This window comes from Malaclemys terrapin, chromosome 4 (genome assembly GCF_027887155.1).
Source record: "Malaclemys terrapin pileata isolate rMalTer1 chromosome 4, rMalTer1.hap1, whole genome shotgun sequence".
Lineage (NCBI taxonomy): Eukaryota > Metazoa > Chordata > Testudines > Emydidae > Malaclemys > Malaclemys terrapin.
The window spans coordinates 24,594,174-24,618,614 of NC_071508.1; the positions used below are offsets into that span (position 1 = coordinate 24,594,174).

General features: G+C 48.8%; 1 protein-coding gene across 1 annotated transcript; it reads left to right on the forward strand.

Moving 5' to 3' along the window:
* Positions 1 to 691: 691 nt before the first annotated feature.
* On the forward strand, positions 692 to 22,146 carry ALX3 (ALX homeobox 3). The gene is made up of 4 exons (XM_054024985.1): positions 692 to 995; positions 12,108 to 12,415; positions 18,402 to 18,530; positions 21,578 to 22,146. The coding sequence occupies exons 1-4, from the start codon at positions 692 to 694 to the stop codon at positions 21,893 to 21,895; spliced, it is 1,059 nt and encodes a 352-aa protein (XP_053880960.1). The 3' UTR covers positions 21,896 to 22,146.
* Positions 22,147 to 24,441: the final 2,295 nt, after the last annotated feature.

The window sequence follows — 24,441 nt, forward strand, 5'->3', positions numbered from 1 at the left end:
AAGTGATCTGAAGGAAAATTGACTATAAGGACAAGGGGAGATGTGGGGAAGAAAAGCCAAAAATCTCATCTTCCTCATCTCCAAGATCCAGTGGAGCGGGGCCAATGAGACAAGCCGCGTAATCGGAGCAGAAGCTGGTTCGGTTATTGGCGTCTGTTAATTAAACAACAAAAAATGATCGTGGAATTAAAACACCAACCGCTGACACAAGCCCAGAGAAAGCCATAACGAGACCCTCAACCCAGCTCTTCCAGACAAATTCAGCAGATCCCTTTGAAAGGGGGAGCTGCTGGGAGCTCTGGGTGCTTTCCTGTGCTGGGATGAAGGTTTAAACAACAGGTTTAAAGACAGACCCGGCGTGGGTGACTGGGACGCACATTTCCAGCCAGTCCCAGGAAAGCGGTGGAGCATTGAGTTCCCACACGTGCGGGCTGTAATAAGGACCACCGGGCTGTATAGGGAAGGCAGGACAGGCCCAGGGGGAGTCCTGGTCTCTCTGTATTAGCCCAAGGGGTTGGGCTGGGATTAGAGGGTTAATAAACTCGATGGGGGACACACGTGACTGGATCCCTAGTGGTTTAAATTAGGCTGAGCCGGGTTTTCTGGGGGGAGGGGGTTTGCGATCCCTCCCCACTCTGAGCTCAAAATCAGCGCCGCGGCTGGGTCCCCGCAGCCCCGTGATCTGCCAGCCATGGAGGCGCAGGGCTGCCTCTCCTTCTGCCCGACAGCACGCCCGCCACCTCCCGCAGGCAAAGCCCCCCCAGCTCCAGGCCTGCAGCGGCGCATCTTCCAGGGCAACCAGAAGCTACCGACCCCCCCTCAGCATCACCCGCTTCCCCCGCAGCAGCAGCGGCTCAGCCCCAGGCCGGGCCGCTACCCGGACACTTACCCTCCAGCCCAGGAGAAAGCGGCCCACAAATACTTGGAGTCCCCCAGGCCGAGCCACCACGCGCTGTCTGTCAACGGGAAGGCTTTCTACCAGGCCGTGGCCGAAGGTAAAGGGGGGTCTGGGCCCTGCACTGGCCTCCCGGGGGCAGGAATAGATAGGGGTGGGTACGAACGGCCGTGCTGGGAGCCAAGGTGGCCTTGCGCACAGGCACCGAGGGCCAGGGCTGGGGCAGCAGGACTCGGCGAGAGGGGGACTGTGTGACCTTAACCAACCCCTCTGAAAAGTGTTACAGAACCACTCCTGGGCTGGAAGAGGCTTTTATTAAACGCATTGCCATCTGTTTCTCCGCTCTCCCCTTCCTTCCTGGGATAGCGCTTCCCTTCTCTCTCTCTCTCTCTCTTTCCTTCTTGTATGTCTCTTTCTTTCCTTCCTTCTATTGCCTTCTTTCTTGTCTCTCCTTCCTGAGCTGTTTCTTCCTCTCATTTTTTCTTTCTTGTAGGTCTGTCTCGTTCTCTCTTGTACAGTATGTGTTTCTTTCTTATCTCGGTCTCCTTGTCTTTCTTGTCATCCGTTCGTTCGTTCTTGTCTCTCTCTCCTTCCTTGTATGTTTCTTTCTTTCGTTCTTTATTTCTTTCTTGTGCGTCTCTTTCTTTTTTTTCCCTTTCCTTGTATGTCCCCCCCACCCCCACCCCCGCATACTTATTTCTTTCTCGTCGCGTTTTCCCTGGAGCCAAGTGATTGTATTTCGGGCACTATACAAAGGTTCTACGCTTCTCTCTCATTGCTTTCTAGAGCAATAAGCAGCTCAAATGAACATGTGCGATCTGCCCCATCCCTCCCCCATGGTAGAACTGTCCCGTTTTCTCCCCATTTCATTCGGTTAAAGGGTCGATCCTGCAGTCCTCAGGCAAATCTCCCCTTGAAGCCAACCCTGAGTCAGAGCTGCCAGGTCGGGGTTTCAAAGGGATCTCCGAACAAATTGCAAATTTCCACCTCTAGCTTGAAAGGGGATGGGGGGGATGTGTGACAGAGAAACAGGGAAAGTATTTGAAGTTAAAACTGAAAAATAAACGTTGTTTGGCAATTCACAGAAATTTCCCCTAATACTCCAGGAAAACCAAGAGAGCTATGTTCTCCGCCGAGTCTCCTTAGCATTGGCAAGCACCAAATTTTATAATCCTCACGGGATCAAACTTCCTCCATTTTTTAAAAGATATACATTTTAGAAAAAGCATTGCATAGAGCAAAGAAAGATATTTTACATATTATTTCTTGATTATTCTTCTTTCTTTTCTCTCTTTCCTTCCCTCTCTTTCTATTTGGCTTCTATACAGTCCAGGCGTTTATTCTGTAATCAGAAATCGAAGGAACTGAAGCAAAAGTATTTTTTTCTCCATATTGTGCTGACTTCACATTATAGCCCTCCTTTCCTCATCTGTTTCTTTTTTATTTCTTTATTTGTGTGTTTTAAAATTCACTTTCTAAAATGTCTAAAATAATTTTTAAAAGCCCTTCCTGATATGCTGGAAAAGTTTTTTCCTTCATCTTTATATTTAATTCTATTTATCTATCGCTGGGTGGTAGTTTTCTTTCCTTTTTATCTATCGATCTAAATGTTTACATATTTGTTGGATTTAAAAAATAATCGGTCATAGACACAAAAGGTTCCCCTCCGCCCCCAATGTGCTGCAATATTAAATTTGGCAAAAGGTATATTGGGAAACAAAGGAAAAGAGAGACATGTCTATTGGTGACTGAATGTTGCCTATGATTTAACAAGGAGAAATGAGCTAGATCAATATATCAAGAGGTCAGTTTTCGTTTTATGGACCCAGGGCAGCACCCAGGTTAGCCTAAATTCTTTACTATTCCACTGTTAAGTATCACCATGATCAAAATTGTGCTTAACAATAGATGTGTGAACATACTGGGTTTTATTATCATCATGATAATCATCTGCGATTTGCAAAGCTGCGTAAATCATGCAGCCAAATATTATCGAAATTCAATAGGGATTGCGCTCCTACCAGCCGCCTGCGCGCAAACATTTAACGCACGTGCTTAATTTTACCCGCAACGGGTGAAATCCTGATCCCAGTGAAATCAACCGAGAGTTTTGCCATTGACTTCAGCGAGGGCAGAATCTCTCCATTATAGGACAGTGCCACTCCCGGCCCCCGTGTCAGTCATTCACAAAGTTCTCATTGACTTCAGCGGCGCAGGGTCAGATTTAGCGAATCGTTCCATTGAAGTCAATGAAACAGGGGGCAAAGTTAAGCGAGTGGGTGTTCGGACTTCTTTGAGAATCCAGCCGTGTTGGTACGGGCTTTACCTGGAGAAATAAGAAAGGAATGTTATACATCCATAGAAGTTACACTGCCTGTAATTTCTACTGAAAACTGTTCGAAGGGACTGGATGTACATTGCTCCATCCTTTGATCCCGTGTAATAACCCCCTTGTATCTTCCTCGCTCAGGCAAGCAAGCTGTTATTGAAGGCTATGGGAATGAGGAGCTTTATGGGGTCAAATCCGGGCTTCCTTGGAGTCAATGGGGTTTTTACCATCGGCTTCGATGCAGTCAGGATTTCACCGCAGCCTGTGTGAACCCGGCCGTTGCTTCCCCCCCTCCCCACCCCCCATGCAAAGGGAGGATCGCACAATGATTTTCTCCACCAGCAAAGAGGGTCGTTTCAGGAGCCGAGCAGGGCAAAAAGAGATGGGGGGAAATCAGTGCAGAAAATAAAGAATGGGAAAAGCTGAGGTTGTAAAAGTTTGTAAAAGTTCCGCGCTTCTTGGTAATCGCACGAAGCTTTCGAGAGAAGAGAAGCTACTTTTCTGTCCTGCCAAGTCGTAGCTCGCGTTTGTGTCCTTGTCTTTTCCCCGGACAATTGGCATTTGGGGCGCTATTGAAAATCCCCCTATGTATACGCTCAGTTTACTGCCCAAGAGGATTCGGACAGAGAGGGGTTAAAACACGGAAGGCGACTAAATGGCGTTCGAATGCTTTGAAAATCTGCAAAGCCCCTTAGGATCCTTTGGCCTGAAAACCATTCTGGATATTAATGCCTGGTGATCTATAGCGTTAGATAATGTGGAATCCAAGCCTACCAGTGTGCAAGCCAAAACACACCGCTGGGGGATAATAATCTAATCTAGAATACGATTGTTTTTATCCTATTATTATTTACTAATACCTAGCTCTTAAAAATAACCAGACTTGAAACTGATAAAACACAAACTCTCTATAAATGAAGGATAATACTCTATGGACATTAATGCTAACAATGCAACCTAATAAAAGGCAAATAACAACAAACAATAACAGATAATATAATGATACCTACCAGCACAATGAACTTTGATGATGCTGATGACAGTAGGAAAATAAGAATAGAAGAAATAACAAACAAAATATTACACTGCTAAAATAATTATCCAGTATAATAATAATCAAATGCTAATTAATTAGAACAATGACTATTGCACTGATGTTAAAATAATCGAATAACAAAACATCAGCAATGAGTTTCAACCATAACAATACAGTTATTGTTATTCTATCACTCCATTTAAACCTTTAAATAACCTCTGGAATTCACTGCCACTTATTAATTACTGTTGTGGTTAAAAAGTGGCTGTGAGTTCCAACGGTTAATGATCAGTTATTGTTATTAAAGTGGCAGTGAGTTCCAACGGTCAATGATCAGTCATTGTTATTATTAAAGTGGCAGTGAGTTCCAACGGTTAGCTCGCGGCGAAAATGCAGCGTAATAAAATCAAATCATACTTCTACACCTTACCGAAAGGAATGCCCTGGGATTGCGTCAAGTGTGTCAGTGCTATTGGGGTTCCCACACATGTATACCCAGCTTGCCCTACCTGCAATTCCTACAGTCCTCCCTCCCCCACATGTAAATCCTTTTCCCTTCAGATGAACTTAAGCCCCGTTTCCCATCCCCGCGCCCCAGTCATAGATCCTGGCCCCGCTGCTGAAATCAAAGGAAGAAAACGGGGCATTTGTTGAATCTTTCATTAAAGCTCATTTATCAGGCTCGAAACGGAGGAGCAGGAGCCGCTCCCCGCGGCCCCAGAGCCTGCAAAACACAAACGCAGCTCGGGCTTATTGTCCCCACGCTGATCCGTAAAGCTGGGGAGGAGAGCCCCGTTCCTTGGGCCAGAGAAGCAAGCATTTCATTGTGCGTTTTCTCCTTGCTTTGTCTGCTCACCTAGGGGCTATAAACTTCACAAATCAACACTCCCTCCTCGCGTAGTACGAGATACTTGCTGTAGGATCTAGCATTTGTGCGTCTAAAAGATATCCACGCAAATCAGAGAACATTCGAATCCCATTTGGAAGAGCAGTGCCAATATTTTGGCTATAGCCCTTCCCGTTTCTGCGTCTCCGTTATTTAGAAATAATTTTTCAGTGGCTGAATTAATTTCAAACTTCTATGTACGTCTATATATTATGTATTTCCGTGTAGGATTGTCGGTCCATATTTATATCACAACTACACATACAATTCTGTTAAGCCTCAATCTCTCTCGGTCTAAAGCCAAACAAATATATGTAAGGTGATAAATAATTCTTCAGCTGAAAATAATGTATGGCTCATGCAAAGTCAGAAATTTCGCTAATCAAAGAGGTTCGTTCGTGTTTATAGAGTCAAAATGCTGTCATTGATCTGGCTGAATTTTATTTAGATTTGATCTTTTATTGTATACACATACTTGCATTTATCTATACATATATAGATACGTAGCGATCAATCTCAAATGATAGATAGATTAGGTAGCTATTAGTGCTGGTCAAAAATGCTATATTTTTTCACCAAAAAAATTAGCAAAACGAAACAATTTTAATTTCATTTGATCATTTGGGGGGATTTTTCCTATTTTGATCAAGCAAAAACTGAAAAAAAGGTTATTTGAAAACAAAAGTTTCCGTTCTTGGTTTCTCATGGGGGGAGGGGAGGAGGGCAAGCAGATTTCTTTTAACCCAAACTAACATTTTCCACGATCATTTTAGTTTCAGTTAAAAAAAATCAATTTTCGTTGGGGGAAAAATGGTTCAGTGAAAATATTTCCATCCGCTGATTTATAGTCACGGGCACTTCTCTGAGAAGCAGCTCTCTGGCTGTGTGTTTCACATTGATCCCAAGTGCACACTAAATCTGTTTCATTTTACTGTCCTTTTCCCCTTCTCTTTCATCAGACTCACTTAACACCCTGACACTTACCTCCTAAATGAGCCTAGGTGAGGATTACTAAAAACTCAGCCCTGCAATGAAAGGACCTCTCGCTTCTCTAAGCACAACATAAATTCTGGGAGGAATCTTTCTCCAATGGACTGTCTTGAAATATTTAGTTCTTACAGCCAAATGTGGGGCAATCCCTAGCCCTTGATTTCCTTCCCTGCGAGACAGGGTCAGCTGTAGGAAACTATTTACTACGTGGCCCTTCATGTCTGCGCCCTTTGAATCTAGCTCTCTTGATAAAAAACATAGTTGGAGCTTAATTAGAAGCAGTTGGAATGGACGGACTCTTGTAGACTGGCAGGCAGCGGGCTGTGTAAACAACTCTGCCCCTGAGAAAGGGGAAACAGGTACCACAAACAGAGGGGGGGGGGAAAGAGAAAAGTTCTGGATGGAAGAAAAATGGCAGCCCCCTCCCCGCTATCAGGAGACAGCTGTAGTCAGAGGTTCACCCAGCAGCCGCAGTGCTGAGCCCCAAATCATGTTCTCAGCTCCCCCTTTAAAAAGAAAACGGGGGAAGTTTCTGGTAGAGGCGAATCTTCTGCTCAGGCTCTCTGGGGTTCGCCGCTGAGGAGGGGCCGAGGGGGCAGAAACGCGCCCTCCAGTGCGGAGGGACAAGCGAGCGATTTAAAGTGAGGGAGTGAAAGAGAGAGAGATTGAAAAAGTTTGACTCTTTCCTGCTTTATTCTCTCCCCCTCTTCCCCCAAGCTGATCTTTCTCAGGCGAGGTGGCTTCCTTGCTCGTCTTTGGTACAAAAGCAAGTCGGGGAATTACAGCTGTCCAGGGATTTAGCACGTCAGACACGAAGCTCCAGGGCCCATGAGTCCTGGGCAGAAATCATTTAGTCCCTGATGACTTCTGCTCCGTTTATTTTCCCAGCTCCCCATGAGATTGCGTGGGACACACAACAACAAAACCCTCTCCGATTTTTGCTCTGGCCAAGGAAGGAAATTGGCTAGGAAGGAATTCAGTAGTCAAGAGAACATTACTAGGTGAAATTGACTAGGTTTGATGCATGGTTAGTCCACAGGCTGGTCTGGGCAGGTCTCTTACGCGCCCAGATACCGGGGTGATGGCTGCCTATACATGCCTGTATCATATTTCCCGTGCAGCTGACCACATTCCCCCCCGCCCCTCACGGCGGAAGGGTTTCTTTCTTGCCCCCATCCCTTGAATAAATGGTCTCTGAGTTTTTCCACTTTAACCCAACAATTGTGCAGTTGTTCCCCAGCGGCTAACCCTGCCAGCTTCACAACCCGTCTGTCTTTTCTGGGTCAGATAGCCCATCAAAATACACACGGAGAAATCTCTAGCACGATCTAGCCACTTCTTCTCTCGCCTGTGATTTTTTTATTACCCTTCCTCCTTCCTGTCTTTTTCTTTCAGCCGATTGATTGATTGATTGATTGATTTAGGGTGTCTTTTGGAGATGGGATGCGTGTTAAAGAGAAGCAGCTGAAGAAAAACGGCGGGATCATTTTGTTGACCAGATTTTGTGGGGGGAGGCATCACCGTATGAACCTAATTTTGGGGATCAGTTCAGCCCAAGCATCTTTCCCTGCCCAACAGAACAATCTCCCATCTCTTTACATAACAGTTGGGGGTCATCCCCTCGTTCTGAATTTAAAAATAGAATCTCAACTAAGGGCATTGCTAAATTTTGTCTCATGAATGTTTGCCTCTGTCGATACCTTGGGAAATAAAATGGAGAAAACCCGTTACTTTTATTTTTATCCATCCCAGGTATCTATTTTCATTGCTATATCTGTAGCTATTTATTTGAAATAGCTAGATAAACATAGCTGTGGAGAAAAGAGAGAAAGATCTCTAAAGTGTCTTGTTGTCTACCTCCAGAGAAAACATTTCCCGTGGTGGGAATTAATCAAAACAAACTGACTCAGACTCGGCTGTTGGGATAAACCCCAAATTGGTTTAATTAAGCGGAAAAAATCCCTAAATAAACCCACTTCCTAGTCCGGGGAGAGAAGGAGCCGATTCGAATTAGAAACCGGTTAAGAGGAAGGAGAAAAAGGGAAGGTGCTGGGTGAGTTGCGTGCACGAATTCCGCTCCATTGAATTTTATAAACTGATTCAAGATATCAAGTTAAAAAAAAGAGTCGACTTTCCCTTTTCAGGTTTAGGTGCAAGATCCCGACTCTAGATCTGGTGTAAATTCGGACCCTGGAAGGCCAGTCTAATTCTCCAGAAACTCTCGGGTGGCCTTGTTTTGTAATTCTGTTGAGGAATAAAATGGGAATTTGGGTAGGGTGCTGAGAACGGAACGAACAAACCAGCCGGCTGACAAGCCAAGAAAGGAAGAGAGAAGCGATGGGAGGGGGAAAGAAGGGAAGGGAAGAGGGGCAAGAAAAGACAGAAAGAGACTACAATGGGTCAATTCAAATGAATCTCGTGCAATATTTCAAGGTAAACTTTCTGCTTAGATGGTTCGGAGTTAAAGGCATCACTTTCCAGCAGGTATTTGAAAGGAACTTTCTCTCCAGCCCCTTCGCTCCCAGCTGCTCAGACAGACCGTTCTGCGGCTAACCCTAGCGCCAGCGGCCACCCTGCAGCACCCCCTCCCTTGGCTGAGTCCTATGTGAGCCCAGCTAACAAACAAACCACTGGGACGGAATAGGGATAGTCCGCAAGGAAGGAACCAGGCACCAGACCAGACCCTCTGTACAGGATCCGTCCCACACAGTCTATACAGGATCCAGGGTCCTTCCCATTCAATCCATACAGGATCCATCCCATACAGTCTATACAGGCGCCAGGGTCTACCCCATTCAACCTATACGAGACCCAGATAAGCAAAGAATATTGGGCCCGATCCTGCCATCACTGAAGCCCATGACCCAAATCCCCATTTGCCCCCAGTGGTGCAGGATCAGGGCCAATATCAAGAAAGCAAGCACAGGCCAGTTAAAACTCTGTGCCCTGGTGCCCTGTCTGCTGGAGAAAGAGACCATGGTGTGGAGAGGAAACCCCAGAAGGCTGGATCCTGTTAGGAAGGGAAATCATTCCCTAGAATGAAACCAGGACAGGAACTTCAGCCCCAGGGCTTCCTCTGTGTATCCCCAGCCCCAATTTCCATGGCTTCCACATCTGCCTCTTCCTTCCCTGGGCCCCTTTACCCCATTTTCACCTGCTGAAAGTCATAGCCTGCAGGTGAGTTGAACCAGGTGTGAGGAAAGCAGCAAAGAGGAAAGCAGTTTCCTAGCAACTCCTTTCCCCTGGGGCATTGATGGGGTAAAATGTCTCAGCCACTGAAGAGCTTGATGAAACAGGGCACCAAGTGCGTTAAATGGGCTGGCATTGCAGCTTCAGGGTAGACCCCACCGAGAGCCCCGGATAACCTGAGAAAGCTTTGCCTGCCCACACTGGTAACAGGGTAGGGATTGAGGAGTCATCGAGATTCAGCACCCAGGACATTCCAGGCCTGACTCTTTAACACACCAGCCTTTCCCTGGAATGGGCAGGCCTGGTTGCTGCCCCCTTTGCAGCCTCCTTCATGCTGGTATTTTAGACTTTTGCTTTTAACCAAGAGCCAGGACCTCGGCTGGCGAAAATCAACAACATTCCACTGATGGCTACGAAGCCAATTTCCACCCGCCGAGGAGCTGGCCCCAGAAGACCTTCCCCACTGGTGCGGTTCCCTCTTGTGTTCTGCTTGTCACCGTCGGCAGCCAAATCCGTGTGAAAGAGAATGCTCCTGGCTTGCGGCTGGAAAAGGCAGCCCGAGTTCCTCTTTCAGTATGTGCTCTGATTTATTCCCTCCAACACATTTCAGTACAAATTCCAGACACGGGGTGGGGAGAAAAACGCAGCACAAACATATTGCTCTAGATTCCCCACGGGCTGTTTTCTATAAGGCAATTCCTCAAACAATTGATTCGGGCTGGGAAATGGTTGCCCTGGGCGGTGCTGTTCAAAGGCGCTGGGATGGCTTTCATGGGGGAGTTCTTTCCAAATAGTTTCTGGAGAAAGATTTAGATCTTTGGGGAGCCCCTGGCCTCCAGCACTTTTTCAATGGTGGTAGTTCAGGGGCTGCAAACCCAGGGCGTGCAAGAATGGAGTCATCGCCATGCACCAGGGTTGTGCAGCATGTCTGTTTGCCGCCACACCAGGCAAGATATTGCTCCATCGGTGGTGAGACAGATATTGTGTCCAACTGGCCTGGAGATGGAGGAAGGGTGGGAGGAAGCTCAGTAGGCGTGCTGGGACAATCTCATCTTGCCCGTGCTTCAGGACAGATCCTCAGTGGGTGTAAATAAGTGCAACTCCATTTAAACTATTGCTGGTTTACACCCACCGAGGATCTGGCCCTGCAGGTGCACTCTGCCTAATTCATCCTGCTCCCTAGCCTCCATTCATCTCACCTACCCCCCTCTTTACTCTTCATTTCACACCCCTGGCCTCCTGCTTCAGTATTCCTCACCCATCCCACTGCTAAAGACTCAGAGACCTTTGCAGCAGCAGACAGCTGGGCAAGCCCTAGAATGAATGGTTCTGTGTGCCCTCAATTCCCGTTGGAGGCAAGGGGATCACAACAGCATCAATAATTGTCCTATAATCATAAGAACAGCTGTACTGGGTCAGACCAATGGTCCATCTAGCCCAGTACCCTGTCTTCTGACTGTGGCCATCACCAGGTGCTTCAGAGGGAATGAACAGACAGGGCAATTATAGTGATCCATCCCATGGTCCACTCCCAGCTTCTGGCAAACAAGAGGCTAAGGACATTCAGAGCATGGGGTTGCATCCCTGCCCATCCTGGCTAATAGCCATTGATGGACCGATCCTCCACGAACATATCTAATTCTTTTTTTAATCCAGTTATACTTTTGGCCTTTACAGCATCCCCCGGCAACAACTTTCACAGAATGATTGTGCATTGCGTGAAGAATTGCACTTCCTTTTAAACCTGCAGCCTATTAATTTCATTGGGGGACCCCTGGTTCATGTGTTATGTGACAGGATAAATAACACTTTCCCATTCACTCTTTCCACACCATTCCTGATTTTATAGACCTCTCTCATATCCTCCCCTGAGTCGTTTCTTTTCTAAGCTGAACAGTCCCAGTCTTTTTAATCTCTCCTCATGTGGAAGCTTTTTCCATCCCCTAATCATTTCTGTTGCCCTTCTCTGTACTTTTTTCAATTCTAATCTCATCTGTTAAATTGACAGGAGATACACATGTACCATGCTCTAGGCCAATGCAACCAATGCAGGTAACAGACTCTCTCTCTGTTTTAGGTACATACGTGGCCCCCATCACATTAGTACCCAAGTGCCTCACACTTTTTAAGGGCTATTATCTCTATTTGACAGAAGGGGAACTGAGACACAGGGTTGATTGACTTGCCTGAGGTCACACACAGAGGTCAGTAGCAGAGCAGAGAACTGAGCTCTGGTCTCCTGAGTCCCTGGCTGCTACGCTAAAAGGTGTTGTAAAACCTAGCCCTTCATTGGCTTCCCCCAGGAGAAAACCCAGGCCCCACTCACTGGCTCTGAGCTTTCATCTATACCCCAGCAGAGGCGTAGTCTTTCCCCTCTGGATATATTGCAATCATTGGCAAGATGGATTTGGACCCACTCTTTGTCCTTGTGTGTCTTCCCCCTTTTAGTGATTTCATCCACCAGCCCTGCCACCCCAAGGCTGAGCCATTCAGTTGCCAGGAGTGCTTAATTTTTGCCTGACGGGGCACAGAGGAGATTTCCTCCCAGAAATACAGGCCCTAATCTCTTGGCACCCGCCCCAGACCCGTGGTGCTGTTTCAGTGTTTAATGGGGAACTTGGAAAAACGTGCTGCATTAATCTATTCAGAGCCACCAGCCAAGCTCCCGGGTCCGGAATAGTTTAGAACATCCATAGAGAGCAATGCTTGAGGGGTGGGGGCAGCAGGCAACAGTATGGCTCTGTGATTGTTTAACCCACTGCTCTGTGTGTTCCCACTGCAGCCAGAGAGAAAAGTGCCAAAGGGCAGGAGTACCATCCTGTGCCCACAGACTGCAGAGCCCCGCTGGAAGAAGCCCCTGATCTCAGCTGCTCCCCGTCTGCATCTCTGGGCAGCTTGAGGGAGCACATCTCCCCCGAGCTCACTGACACCATGGAGCTATCCAAGAACAAGAAGAGGAGGAACAGGACGACCTTCAGCACCTTCCAACTGGAAGAGCTGGAGAAGGTCTTCCAGAAAACCCATTACCCTGATGTGTATGCCAGAGAGCAGCTGGCACTAAGGACGGACCTAACAGAAGCCAGGGTTCAGGTAAGGGAATGAGAGGTGGGCAGGGTCATTTCTGCAAGGTCCTTTCCACAAAGCACAGTGATCTTTGCCTCCCTCCTAATAGTTTCACCTGGGATGTACAAGCCGAGCAGGGGCAGGTCAGGTTGGTACTTGGATTGGAAGATTGCCAAGAGATGCTTACATAGTGTGGGTGTTCCTTCTTCTATCTCCGTAACAAACCCAGCCTGGTGCTATAGGGCATGTGCTGCTGGAGTGCCAGCTTTGGAAAACTGAGGGGCCACAGCCATTTGGGCTCATTGTGGTTTTTTGGCCTAGAGGAGGGTGGTTAATCCCAGCGTCCAGGGCAAATTCCAGTCTAGATAATTACATTCTAACCAATCTTTCTCTAGCAATCATCTCATTTTCTGAAATGGTCGGCGTTGTACAGGACCTAGATACAAGTCTGTCTCCCTGAAGTCCGCCTGTGTTTTCAGATGGCTATGAAAGTCATCTTTACTTCTTCTCCTAGAAGGCCAAGAAGCATTCCTGTAGTGTCTGCTGTTAAACTTCTGCCACATTCCACCCCCATAATATCTTTTATTGGACCAATTTCTGGAGCCCATACAGGGTATCGTCAAACAATTACAACCCCATAATCGATGGGGACCACATCCTGAAGGAAATCTTCTCTAAACCCGCTCCTCTGGCTTCAAACCCCACAGACTCACCAAACTCACTATCGGAAGCAAGCTTCCCACAGACCAAGACACACCAAGTCAAAGCAGCACTAGACCCTGTCATAACAACAGATGCAAAACCTGCAGACATATCTCTACTGCTGCAATGATAAATCCCCCCTGCTCCCCAATCCCTGGGTCCTTCATATGCCTATCACAACTTGGGGTGTACCTCATCCGTTGCATCAAATGCCTCAACAACTAAGTGGATGAAACCAGACAATCACTATGCTCTCGAATGAACTCACACAGAAATATCATAAAAGACAACACACCCTGTCACCTATGGGTGAATACTTTTCACAAAACGACCACTCTATAGGTGACCTCTCAGTCCTTGTCCTCAAACCTGCACACCACCATCCAAAGACAAGCCTGGGAGCTTACATTCATAACTTTGCAAGATGCTAAAAGTTATGGACACGGAATTTATGTCTCATTACAAAAATCTGTAACTCACTAACCCTCTTTTGTTCTGTGACTGTAGAGGTGTTAATTGCCCACTTCATCTTGAATGGTCTCTTGCAACCTGTTAAATTCTTATGCTTACCAAGCTGTTCCATCTTGTACAGTATTTAGCTGTGATAATTAAATTTCCCAGACCTGAAGAAGAACTCTGTGTGGCTCAAAAGCTTGTCTCTTTCAACAACAAAAGTTCATCCAATAAAGTATGCTACACCTCATCCACCTTGTCTCTCTCATATCCTGGGACCAACATGGCTACAACAACTCTGCAAACAAAGTTTAAGACTTGGCCTTCTTATTCAATGTCTTTCTTTTAATAACAGCACCATCTTGCACTTATATAGCACCTTTCAATCCAGCTAAAGGGTTTCTACCACTGGCATCCCCAGGACGTGCATAGGGACTAGACTGGAGCGGATAACTTATCCCTTCGCTGAATGGAAGGAGACCTTGGCATACAGCTTGGAGCAGCCCAGTCTTTCCCCTGGCACCCCCTTTACATCAGCAGGGTTAACTCTCCCCAAAGGTGTTGGCCTGTGGTTTCAGTCTCATGTTGGAAAGCAAGAAAAGTTGGCTTGCAGGAACACCCGCAGGAATGTGCAAAATGAAGTGAGTGCAAGTGATGATCGAAAGCAACAGGAGAAACTGGCGCTCAGAGCTACAAACACACATCTGGACAGGAATCCACGCAGCCTCACCGCTCCGGTTATTAAATATCACTGCAGAGGACGAGCCAGTCTGCAAATGTAATGCTGGGTGAGGAAGAATGTCCCGTCAGCGGAGATGCAGACAGGGAGATGGAACATTCCACTGTGCCTGAGCCAGCGCTCATATGCGGGGACTCTACCAGGATGTACTTTGTCACCCAGCCCGCCACAGCTACAGGGTTCACTGGAAAGCACATTCTGAGGCGGGATGGGTTCTGGGGAGAAGCTAGTGGTGTCCCCTGGTGGCAGCCTTCATAGGAGACTAAGGAAAGAGTTGAAGCAAGCACTGGAGCCAGTGTTACTCATCTGTGTGATGGAAAGGAGCCTGCGGTTGTTTGGTTTGGGGACAGAATAATAATAATTCCTAGCTTTTATACAGCACTTTTCATCTAGAGACCTCAAAGCACTTTACAGAGGAGGTCAGTATCATTAATCCCATTTGATAGGTGGGGAAATTGAGGCACAGGGAGGTGAAGTGACTTGCTAGCTCAGGGCAGAAATGGATGTAGAGTTTAAAGGAAAGGGGCATTGTGAGATGGGCATGGGGGGCCAGATCTGAAAGGGCCCAGAATTTGGTCCCAGGGTTTTAGTTTGGCCTATTACACAGTTAGGGGCCAGTTAGAAAGTTCTAATCTGGATCTGAGTGGTTCAGGGACACCTGGATCCCAGACTGGGGCTTGGATCCATCTCTAACACCCGGTGCTGCAGCTAGTGATATAAGTGAAGAGTCAGAAAGAGGTCAGCCAAGGAGAGGCCCTCCTAAATACAGACTCAGATTTTAAGCCCAGAAGAGTCCGTTATGACCATCTAGTCTGATCTTCTGCATAGCCAAGGCCAGAGATTGATTCCCTGCATCAAGCCCATATGAAGATAACCACAACGCTATCTTGGGAAATTCCCCTTAATTCAGTTCTTTGAGGTGGTACTAAAGTGCTAGCAACCTCAGACAGGCACCTCCTGAGACAGCTCCACTGAAACCTCATAGCATCTCTAAAGCCCACCAGAGACAATGCTGCCAGCCTCTTGCTAGATATCACCAAACTGCAGTCATCTTCTGAGGCTAGCTCCATCACCGGATCCCAGGACAGTGATGCCTGTACCATCAGATGGAGAACCCGCAGCTAGTTCCTCCGGGCAGAGGCTAGACCCCTGTGAATATACTCATTGTTAACATACTGGAGTACATCAGAATAGAAGCAGCTTGGGGAAATCTGAGACCCAGGAATGCATGAATAGAAGTTGTGTGTGTGGTAACCGCCTGTAGGCTGCAGCTATTCATACGAAGCATCTGACTACTTCCAGAGGGTGTGTCCAAACTACAGCGTTGTGGGTGCTTCCCACAGAAGAGTTTTCCCATCACTGTGGCTAGGTCTACACTACGGGGGGGAGGGGAGGGAGAGGGGGGTCGACTTAAGATACGCAACTTCAGCTAGGTGAATAGCGTAGCTGAAGTTGCGTATTTTAGGTCGACTTACCTGGCTGTGAGGACGGCGGCGAGTTGACCGCTGCCGCACCGCTGTCGACTCTGCTTCCACCTCTTGCCGCGGTGGACTTCCGGAGTCGACAGCAGAGCCATCGGGGATCAATTTTATTGCATCTTCACTAGATGCGATAAGTCGATCCCCAATAGATCGATTGCTACCCGCCGATCCGGCGGGTAGTGAAGACGTGCCCTGTAATTAATTCACCTCTCTGCAAGGGAATAGCTAGGTGGACAGAAGAATTCTTCCATCAACCTCGTTGCGTCTACAGTGAGGGTCAGATCAAGCTAATTATGTCACATCAGGGGTGACATTTTTTCACTGCCCTGAGCGATGGAACTAGGTGAACTTAATGTGTAGGCGTAGACAAGGCCATAATGAGGATATAAAAATAAGTAGTCACCCCAGCAACCTGTGCTCTGTATGTTATGGGAGAGAAAGGAGGTCTTTCCCCTTTCTGCTGTTGTTTCTTAAGGTGATTTCAGTGCCAGTTAAAAGGCAGACACCCCTGGAGACTGAAGTCCTTTTGTTATCCAGAGAGCAGGTACATCAAGCATAAGCTTGCTTCAAACTCCATCTGACAGATGAGCCTCAGCCATGAACTGGAGGGACCAACCCTTCTGCTGTTGTCTCTCCATGATCCATTCAATCCTGGGCAACTCTGAGACTGCCAACAAGGGGACAAGACAGCGACAGTATCACTAGGGCTCCTTGTGTGCTGTAGACGCCTGTCAGCTAGGAACTGGACCGACAGCCAGCAGACACGTCGTGGTAAAGGCTTTCAGACACTGCCGACCTGCACAGCATCGGATCTGCTGGCCATGAGATGGAGGGCTCCATGCCTCGGTATCAAACCGCTGCTCACAGTGCACGCTCTTAAAGGAACAGTTGACAAATTGACTCACCAGCCAGTGCGTTGCCTTGTGTCTGGATCTGATGTTGCTGGGTTTTCCCTCTCTGCAGGGCCGGCTCCAGGCACCAGCCCACCAAGCTTGTGCTTGGGGCGGCACCTGGAGGGGAGCGGCGCGGTGCTCTGGCTCCGGCCGCCAGGGAGAGCGGAGCCACAGCGGGCTTGCCGCCCTCCCCCCGGCACTCTGGCCGCCGGGGAGAGCAGAGCCCCGGCCAGGCTCACCGCCCTCCTCCCGGCGCTCTGGCTGCCGGGGAGAGCGGAGCCCCGGCCGGGCTCGCTGCCGCGCTGGAGGGGGGCCACGGGAGGCTTTTTTGCCTGGGGTGGCAAAAAAGCCAGAGCCAGCCCTGCCTCTCTGTAGCCTCACTGACCAGCCATTCAGGTCTGCCGGTGGCCCTTGGTCCCGTGACTCAGCCCTCCAGCCAGATCAATTTCTAGTCTCACCCCTTCTGAGTTAAGGGGGAGACCGGTCCAATAAAACAGTCCAGCCGCCTTGTGCCAGGGCTCCAGCCCGACTCTAGGCCCACTATGACCCTTGCCCAGGGCCTTCACCAGGCCTTTCCACGGTGACCTATAGAGACTGGATTCCCCTACCTCTAGCCTGGGTTCCAGCCCAGGCCTCTGTAGCAGATGACTATGATCGGCTTCTTCTGACCTCTTCCTTCTTCCTCAGACTTCTGCCTACCGTGGCCCGTGTCTAGGCCTTTTCCCTCAGCCCTGGGAAGAACAGTAACATAAGACAGACACAATGCAAAAATAGCCCAAACACATCTCTGGTCTCCCTCCTCTGGGGGGATACTGGATGAGCCATAGCCCTGCTCAGCATCCTCCGGGCAGCGTTTGCAGTAACCCTCTGCCAGCTTTGGCTCCGCGATGCTTCTTGCAGGGAGCTAGTGGGGAGAGATCCATTCACCTCCCTGAGCTTGGCCCTTCTCAACTGGGCTTTTCCCTTGTAAGGCTCCTCTCCTCCATGGTTGGCATGGCTAGGCCAAAGCTGCTCCTTAAACCCCTTCTTGCCTGGTGTGGGGCTTGTACTCCCCATCACCAACACCACAATGGAAGGTAACTTTCTGGGGCTAGCTGGTTTCATCTGGGCTAAGGTAAGATTTGGGCTTAATCCTTTCGTCAGGCCACGAGTGGAAATGTGTTTAGTGGTGTTGTACCAACCCCGAGTGAGGACCAGAAATGAAACCAGGAGACCATCACAGAATCTCGAGCGCCGAATGGTCTCCATAAATGAGAGCAATAGGGATGGGGCAGTCACGGTGCCAGGCGAGGACCAAGGTGCACTGGCAGATGGAAGCTTGCCCAGTGCTCACCCTGCCAGGGCCTTCATCCCCTTGCTAAAATCACATGTACCATATGGACCCATTTATAACTCAGATAGGAACCAATGCATGTGAGTACCCCACATTCCACTGCAGGGTCCCCTAAACCCACTTACCAGCCAAAGGAAACTTTGTGCTAATAAAGTGGCAGAGTCTGCTACACCATACCCCATATGCCAGTGGAACCCCCAGACACTGCAGTGCCCTGTAAGGCCCAGCCACACGTCAACATAAGCCCCATATTCCTTGGATGTCTCCAGTCTCCTTCCCCCTGTAAGGTCTTAGTAGGTCTAAACTTGATCACTTTCAGTTGGGTCCCTGCTGGGTCTGACTCTTGGCTGTTTCAGCGTCTCTGAGTTGATTGACAGTCTCAGGTCACCTGGGATTTGCACTGTTCCCCCAGGTTTGGTTCCAGAACCGGAGAGCAAAGTGGCGGAAACGGGAACGTTATGGGAAAATCCAGGAGGCAAGAAATCCCTTTGCAGCCACCTACGACATCTCTGTCCTGCCCAGGGCTGAAAACTACCCTCAGGTACTGAGACAGAATCAGGAACAGTGGCCAGACCTCACCCCCATCAGAACATGTTGGGCCAAATTAGGATTTCACATCCATGGGCGTAAATCTAGATTAGCTCCACTCAAGTCAATGCAGTTACTTCAGATTGGCACCATGTAAATGAGAAGACAAGGGAGAATAATGCAGCAGATCAGAGCTACAGCATATTATGTCCCATTTCCAAGCCTTTTGCATCACTTCACCAGGGAATCTCACACTGCCCCAATAACCCCCTAAGCACCTGGCCCCACAGACCAGAGATAAACACAGTAGAATACCCGATTTGGTGCTGCCTTCACATTCACCCTTCATATTTCTAAGACAGCTGGGAGAAATTTTTCCAGACTAAACATTTTTTTTGCTGAAAAATGCAGATTCAGGTGGACCGAATCATTTTGTATCGAATTCACCGAATTGTTTCAGTCAGAAAAAACAAACAAACCCTTCAGAAAAAGTCCAAACCTTTCATTTCAACATTTTTAAAATGAAATTTCTTTGATGCAAAATGACTTTTTGTTTCGAATTTTAGTTGTATTCATTATTCTAAAAGGTAAAAAAAACAACAACCTCAAAATGAAACAAAATGTTTCATTTGACCCCAAACGATTTTTTAGTTTTGTTTTTCAGTTCAGCCAACTAACCAGTAACAGAAAGAAAGAATCAGTTACTGGCATAGCTCTATTTTCTAAAGCCCTGGGGACACTTCCCTTGTCCCCCAGTGCTCCTGGCCAGAGTCAACTAAAGAGAATTCTGGCCCCTCTCAGAAATTCCATCCCAGATTTTACACTAACCCCTGTGCATGCTGGAGCAGGACTTTGGGAGTGTGGTCATTTTTCTCTGGAGCCCCAGACAGCGTGGACATGATCAATTTCACTAGTGACCCCCTAGCTTTCTAGTGCCAAATGCATGTATCCAAACACACCAGAACTCTGGGGCATTGGAAAGACGGTGCTGACTGAGTACTTGGCCACTTAAGACCATTTCTACCATTGAATTTCACTCATTAATTAGTGGATCCTTTAAGATTTCTGCTCTCTGCCCTCTCATTAGGTGCCTGATCACACAAAGTTGGTGGGAGTTAAGGGCACTCACAGGTTCGGGTCTTATGTTCCAGGGCAGAAGAATGTGCAGCTCTGGCACTGGGAGTTATGTAGCAAGGAACCCACCGCTCCTCGCAGCTGTTATCCCTGGGGCTCTCCTATGCCTTGGGAACGCCAGACCTCAATTACGTCCATAAATTACGTAACACCTTTTTTGGGAATTTTCGAGACCCACCCAGCCCTTGTAACATTTTGCAAAACTGAAACAAATGAGGAAAATTAAGGACCCATCCACCCCTTACTGTGTGATTTATGGACAGCCCCTTTTCCCTCCGAACAATTTATCGATGGAAAATGCCGTTTCCACAACATTGACATCTTCCTCAGGGACATTTTGTTTTTTGCTGAAATTTTTGGATTTTTTGGTTAAGAAAAACAGAGACAAATTATTTGGGGTCAATTCAACATGAAACAGCATTTCCCTATTGTGGGGCATTGCCTCATGGGAGTTGTAGTTAGAAGGCCTGATGCCCCATGCTCTTCTATGGGCCAGGTTTCCTGGCCAGATGACATCTCTGTAGAAGAGTCAACTCACCCCTGGAGCGCCCCCTCGTGGCTGGGAATGGTGTAGCAGTGCTTTTCCCTCTAGCGCCTCTGCTGAGAGTCACTTTAGTCCTGCAGGGTCTGTCTTCTCTCAGCTCTGCCCTCCAGCCAGGTCACATTTTAATTCCACCCTTTCCAGGGGAACAGAAAATTCAACACAGGACAGTCCAATGTCATTACAAAAGGCCTTTGGCTGCCAACTCTGGGCCACGTGGTGTATACACCCTTTTCTCAGGGCTTCCTGGAATCTATATCCCCTTCTCAGGGGCTTCCCCACCTTCCCCAGTGACTGGTGGGGGAAGCCCAAGCCCACTTTCTATGCTGGGTTCCTGTCCAGGGACCCTATCCCAGCAGCCAAGGTCTGCTCCTTCAGACTCCTTGCTGCTGCCTTCTGGAGTTCATCCTACTGTAGCCTGTCAGCTGGCCTCTCCCACAGCCTCTCTAAAGTCACCCTTCGTTCAGGGCAGGCTTCTCCCCAGGAATCCCCCAATAAATCCCAAACTTAAACCAAATTCTGCCCTCCTTGGGCTTGACCTTCCATCCCTCCTAAGTTTCCCTTGCTCAGTTCCTCAGCGGAATGCCTCCCTGGGCTCAACCCCTGGAAGTCCAGATCTCCTGCCCCTTTATCAGGGCTCATCACCAGAGCCTGCTACACCCCTGTGCCTGCTCCCTATATCTCTCGTCCTCCTAGCAGGAGGGGATCCCAGGGCCAACTCTTCCCCTCTGGGCTTCCTTCTTGACTCTCCAGTCTCTCCCCACTCGAATCCCAGGGAGTGACCGCACAGTTCTTCCCTCTCACCCTGCTGCCCCTTCTGATCTGGGCTTCCTCTCTTTAGTTACCACCCAGCTCCATCCCCAGCTGGGCTTCATCTTAAATAAGGCCCAGCCCACCCTGCAGGTGCAGCCAGATGGGTTAATTGGCCTTTGAGGCGCACATTAACCCTTTTAAAGCCAGGAGGGGGTATACACCCCTGCACAGTCTCCCATGATACCACACTTTCTCCCCACTGGTGGAGTGGTATCATGTGAAATGTAGTCCATCCAGGAGAGACCGGGGTCATCCTCAGAACCAAATGACAAAGCCCAAGAGGCAATGCACCCCACACGGGAATACAGTTTAATGTTGAATGGACTCATTTTGACACTTCCGACTCGAAATTTCAATGGTCGTTAGGAAAACGGAAATAGAACGTTTCATTTGGGGTCAGTTCAAGATTAAATTGGGATGTTGAACAGAGGAATTCCCCCGCCCCGGGATGGAAATTCTGATTTGCACTCAGCTGCATGCCACTCCTGCAGCAGGAATGCAGGAAGGACAGCGCTCCCTCCTGACCAGTAGCTGCTAACCCAGCCTCATCTGTCTGTTTTCCCTTGTTTCAGCTGCAGAATAACCTGTGGCCGAGCACAGGATCAGGGAGCCCTGCAGGCCCCTGCCTCATGCCCCCTGAGAGCATCCCTTCCCCCTGTGTGTCTCCATACCCACATTCCCATGGGAACATTGCTGGATTCATGGGCATCCCTGGTTCTCCCAACCACCACCCTGGGATCAACAACCTGTACTCCATCCACGGCTTCCCCCCTTCCCTCAGCAGCCACAGCTTTGAGCCCCCGCCGGACAACGACTACAAGTCCCCGGGCCTGGTCACGCTGAGAATGAAATCCAAAGAGCCAGCCAGCCTGCTTAACTGGACCACGTGATCACCCTGGAAGGAGCGGGCTGAGGACACAACCCACCCAGCAAGTGGTTGGCAGCTCTTTGAAGCCAACTTTTCACAAGGGGTAGAGAGAGCTCCCAGCCTGTGCTTTTCCTTTCCCTTCAGCCTCCCTGCACTCCACACCCAGCTGCTGGCACCTCAGACAGGATCCCAGGGCTGATGAGAACTGAGGAGCACAGCGGCCATCTTCCTCCTTGTCTTGGCGCTGAGATGTTGGAGCCAGCCCCCACGAGATTTCTGCGGAGGCTGGAAATCTCTTATTCCAACCCTGATTCCTTCCTTCCAGAATCCCTCAAGCTTGCTCTGCAATGGGATTTTTTTTGCGCCACACTTCCCACCCGGGCTGCCTCCAAGGGGAGCCAAAAGCCAACTGCAGGAGCCCTAGTGTAGACAAGACCTTATCACTGTGTTGCGTAGACCTTCTCTGTTAGGGTAAAATGTCGGTGGGCCGGAGAGCCCTACCTGTGCTGTGGCCACCATTGGTGGGGCTGAGACACTGGCAGCAATGATGAGACATTGTAGGGGGTGGAAACATCCAGTGCAGACCCACACACCTATCCGCGGGGAAAAGGGACCAGGAATGGCACAGTCAGCTGCCCCCTTAGCTCCCACCCAACCCAATCTCCCCTTCTCCTGCCAGAGCCTGGGCAGGAGAAGCCACCTGAGATTCTCCTCCCATAATCCACTGCACTGTGGCACTTCTGCAAAGCCCTGACTCCCCTCCTGCAAGCGCTTCTGTGGGCAGAGACAGGGTGGGAGTGGGGAAGGAGAGAGGCAAAAGCTGACAGGGGGGTCATGATCCCCCATTTACCATGGAATTGTGGAGTCCGCTGCTATTCACATTTACTGAGCTGTGCTCTGCTACCTGTGCCTGGTCTCAGCAAGAGGGGAAGGGGCTCCCAAGTATAACCTCACCAAAGGCCCCTACAAAAATATATCCAGCCCAGGAAGGAGAGGAGGAGAGCAGAGCCTCGTCGTGTGTGCAGGGGCTGGATGGGGCATTTTCTCCCAAACTGCAGCTGCTTTAGATGGAGATTAGACGTCATCTTCCTTATTATAATGGTTTCCCTTTGGTCTGAGCCATTAGCCAGCACCTGAGGCCTTGCTGGGTAAGGGTTGTTTCCAAAAAGAGGAAAAACTGATGCTACGAGTCAGTTATATTCTTTAGTGCAATCCTGTTTGCTTACTAAGAATGCACAGACCCCTGTTCTCCTGAACACTGCAGGAACAAACAGCAGCAGGCAATGTTCCTTGCTCAGAATTTCCACACCTGCCCCTCCAGCCAGCACTCTGCCCAAAAGCTGTCCTCTCTCTCAGCTTTCTCCCAGGGCCACACTCCTATTGTGCCGCTCGCCGTCTGCTCATCTTCTCCCTGCTTTCTCATTCCTTTCACATACATGCAGCTGTAACCAACATCAATGTCCCAGCCCCTGTGCTTGCAATCAGTCTTCAGGGAAACCCCTCAGCTGTGTGGCTTAGCTCAGGCCTTGCCATGCTGGTCAGTGCCTTAAGCAGTGGCTTCTATTGCTTCAGCTATCACTAAACAAAGGGTATTTAATTGCTCCCTCTATTAGCCTGAACAGAAGGTAGCTACATACCCATTGGCTTCAAGGAGGTCCGTGATTGCCCACGGATCAAAGACATGCTTCCTGGCAGCCACCAACACAACAATAATAAAAATGCAATGGGAAAGCTAAGGGTGTGCCTACACTACAGCTGCTACAATGGCAGAGCTACAGTGCTCCAGTTGTGCGCCTGTAGTACCATAACGTAAACACTTCCTACATCAGTGTTGATGTAGTTAATCTACCTCTCTGCGAGGCAGTAGCTAGCTAGGTTGACAGCAGAATCCTTCCATTGACCTAGCTGTGTCTACACTGGGGATTAGGTGAACTTAGTTGATTGAGTTGGTGTTGGTCCTGCTTTGAGCAGGGGGTTGGACTAGATGACCTCCTGAGGCCCCTTCCAACCCTAATCGTCTATGATTCTATGAACTACGTCAGGGCATGAACTATTTCACAGCCCTGAGAGACACAGCTAGGTCGACCTAAGTTTTATGTGTAGACAAGGCCTAAAACAACCCACTGGGAGGGGAAATGCTAACATGGTGCATTGGTTAAGGCACGTGCATTCTAGGCGGTTCCTGGAGTAAGATTCCAGTAAGATTCACCCCACTGGGGACACTTCACTGTATTATCAGAACAGGAGCCTTTTTCGTGTCTGGAGCAGTTTGCCACCACAACCCTCGGAAGGGACACCCCAGAAACCATCCCCGACTAATCATCCGTCCCCAGGGGAGCCAACAGCTTCGGAGCAGGCACGGCGGAACCACTGCAGAAACCCTATGAAACCACAAACCCTTACTACAGAAGTTCACAAAAGTCTGGTTACTTTACAGAGAGAAGAACTGGGTTAGAGGTTCTAGCACAGCGATGGGGCACAGGGCACAGTTTACTTCTAGATTACAAGCCCAGAAGGGCCCATTATCTATTCTAGATAATTTTGTTTGACCTCCTGAATAACGCAGTC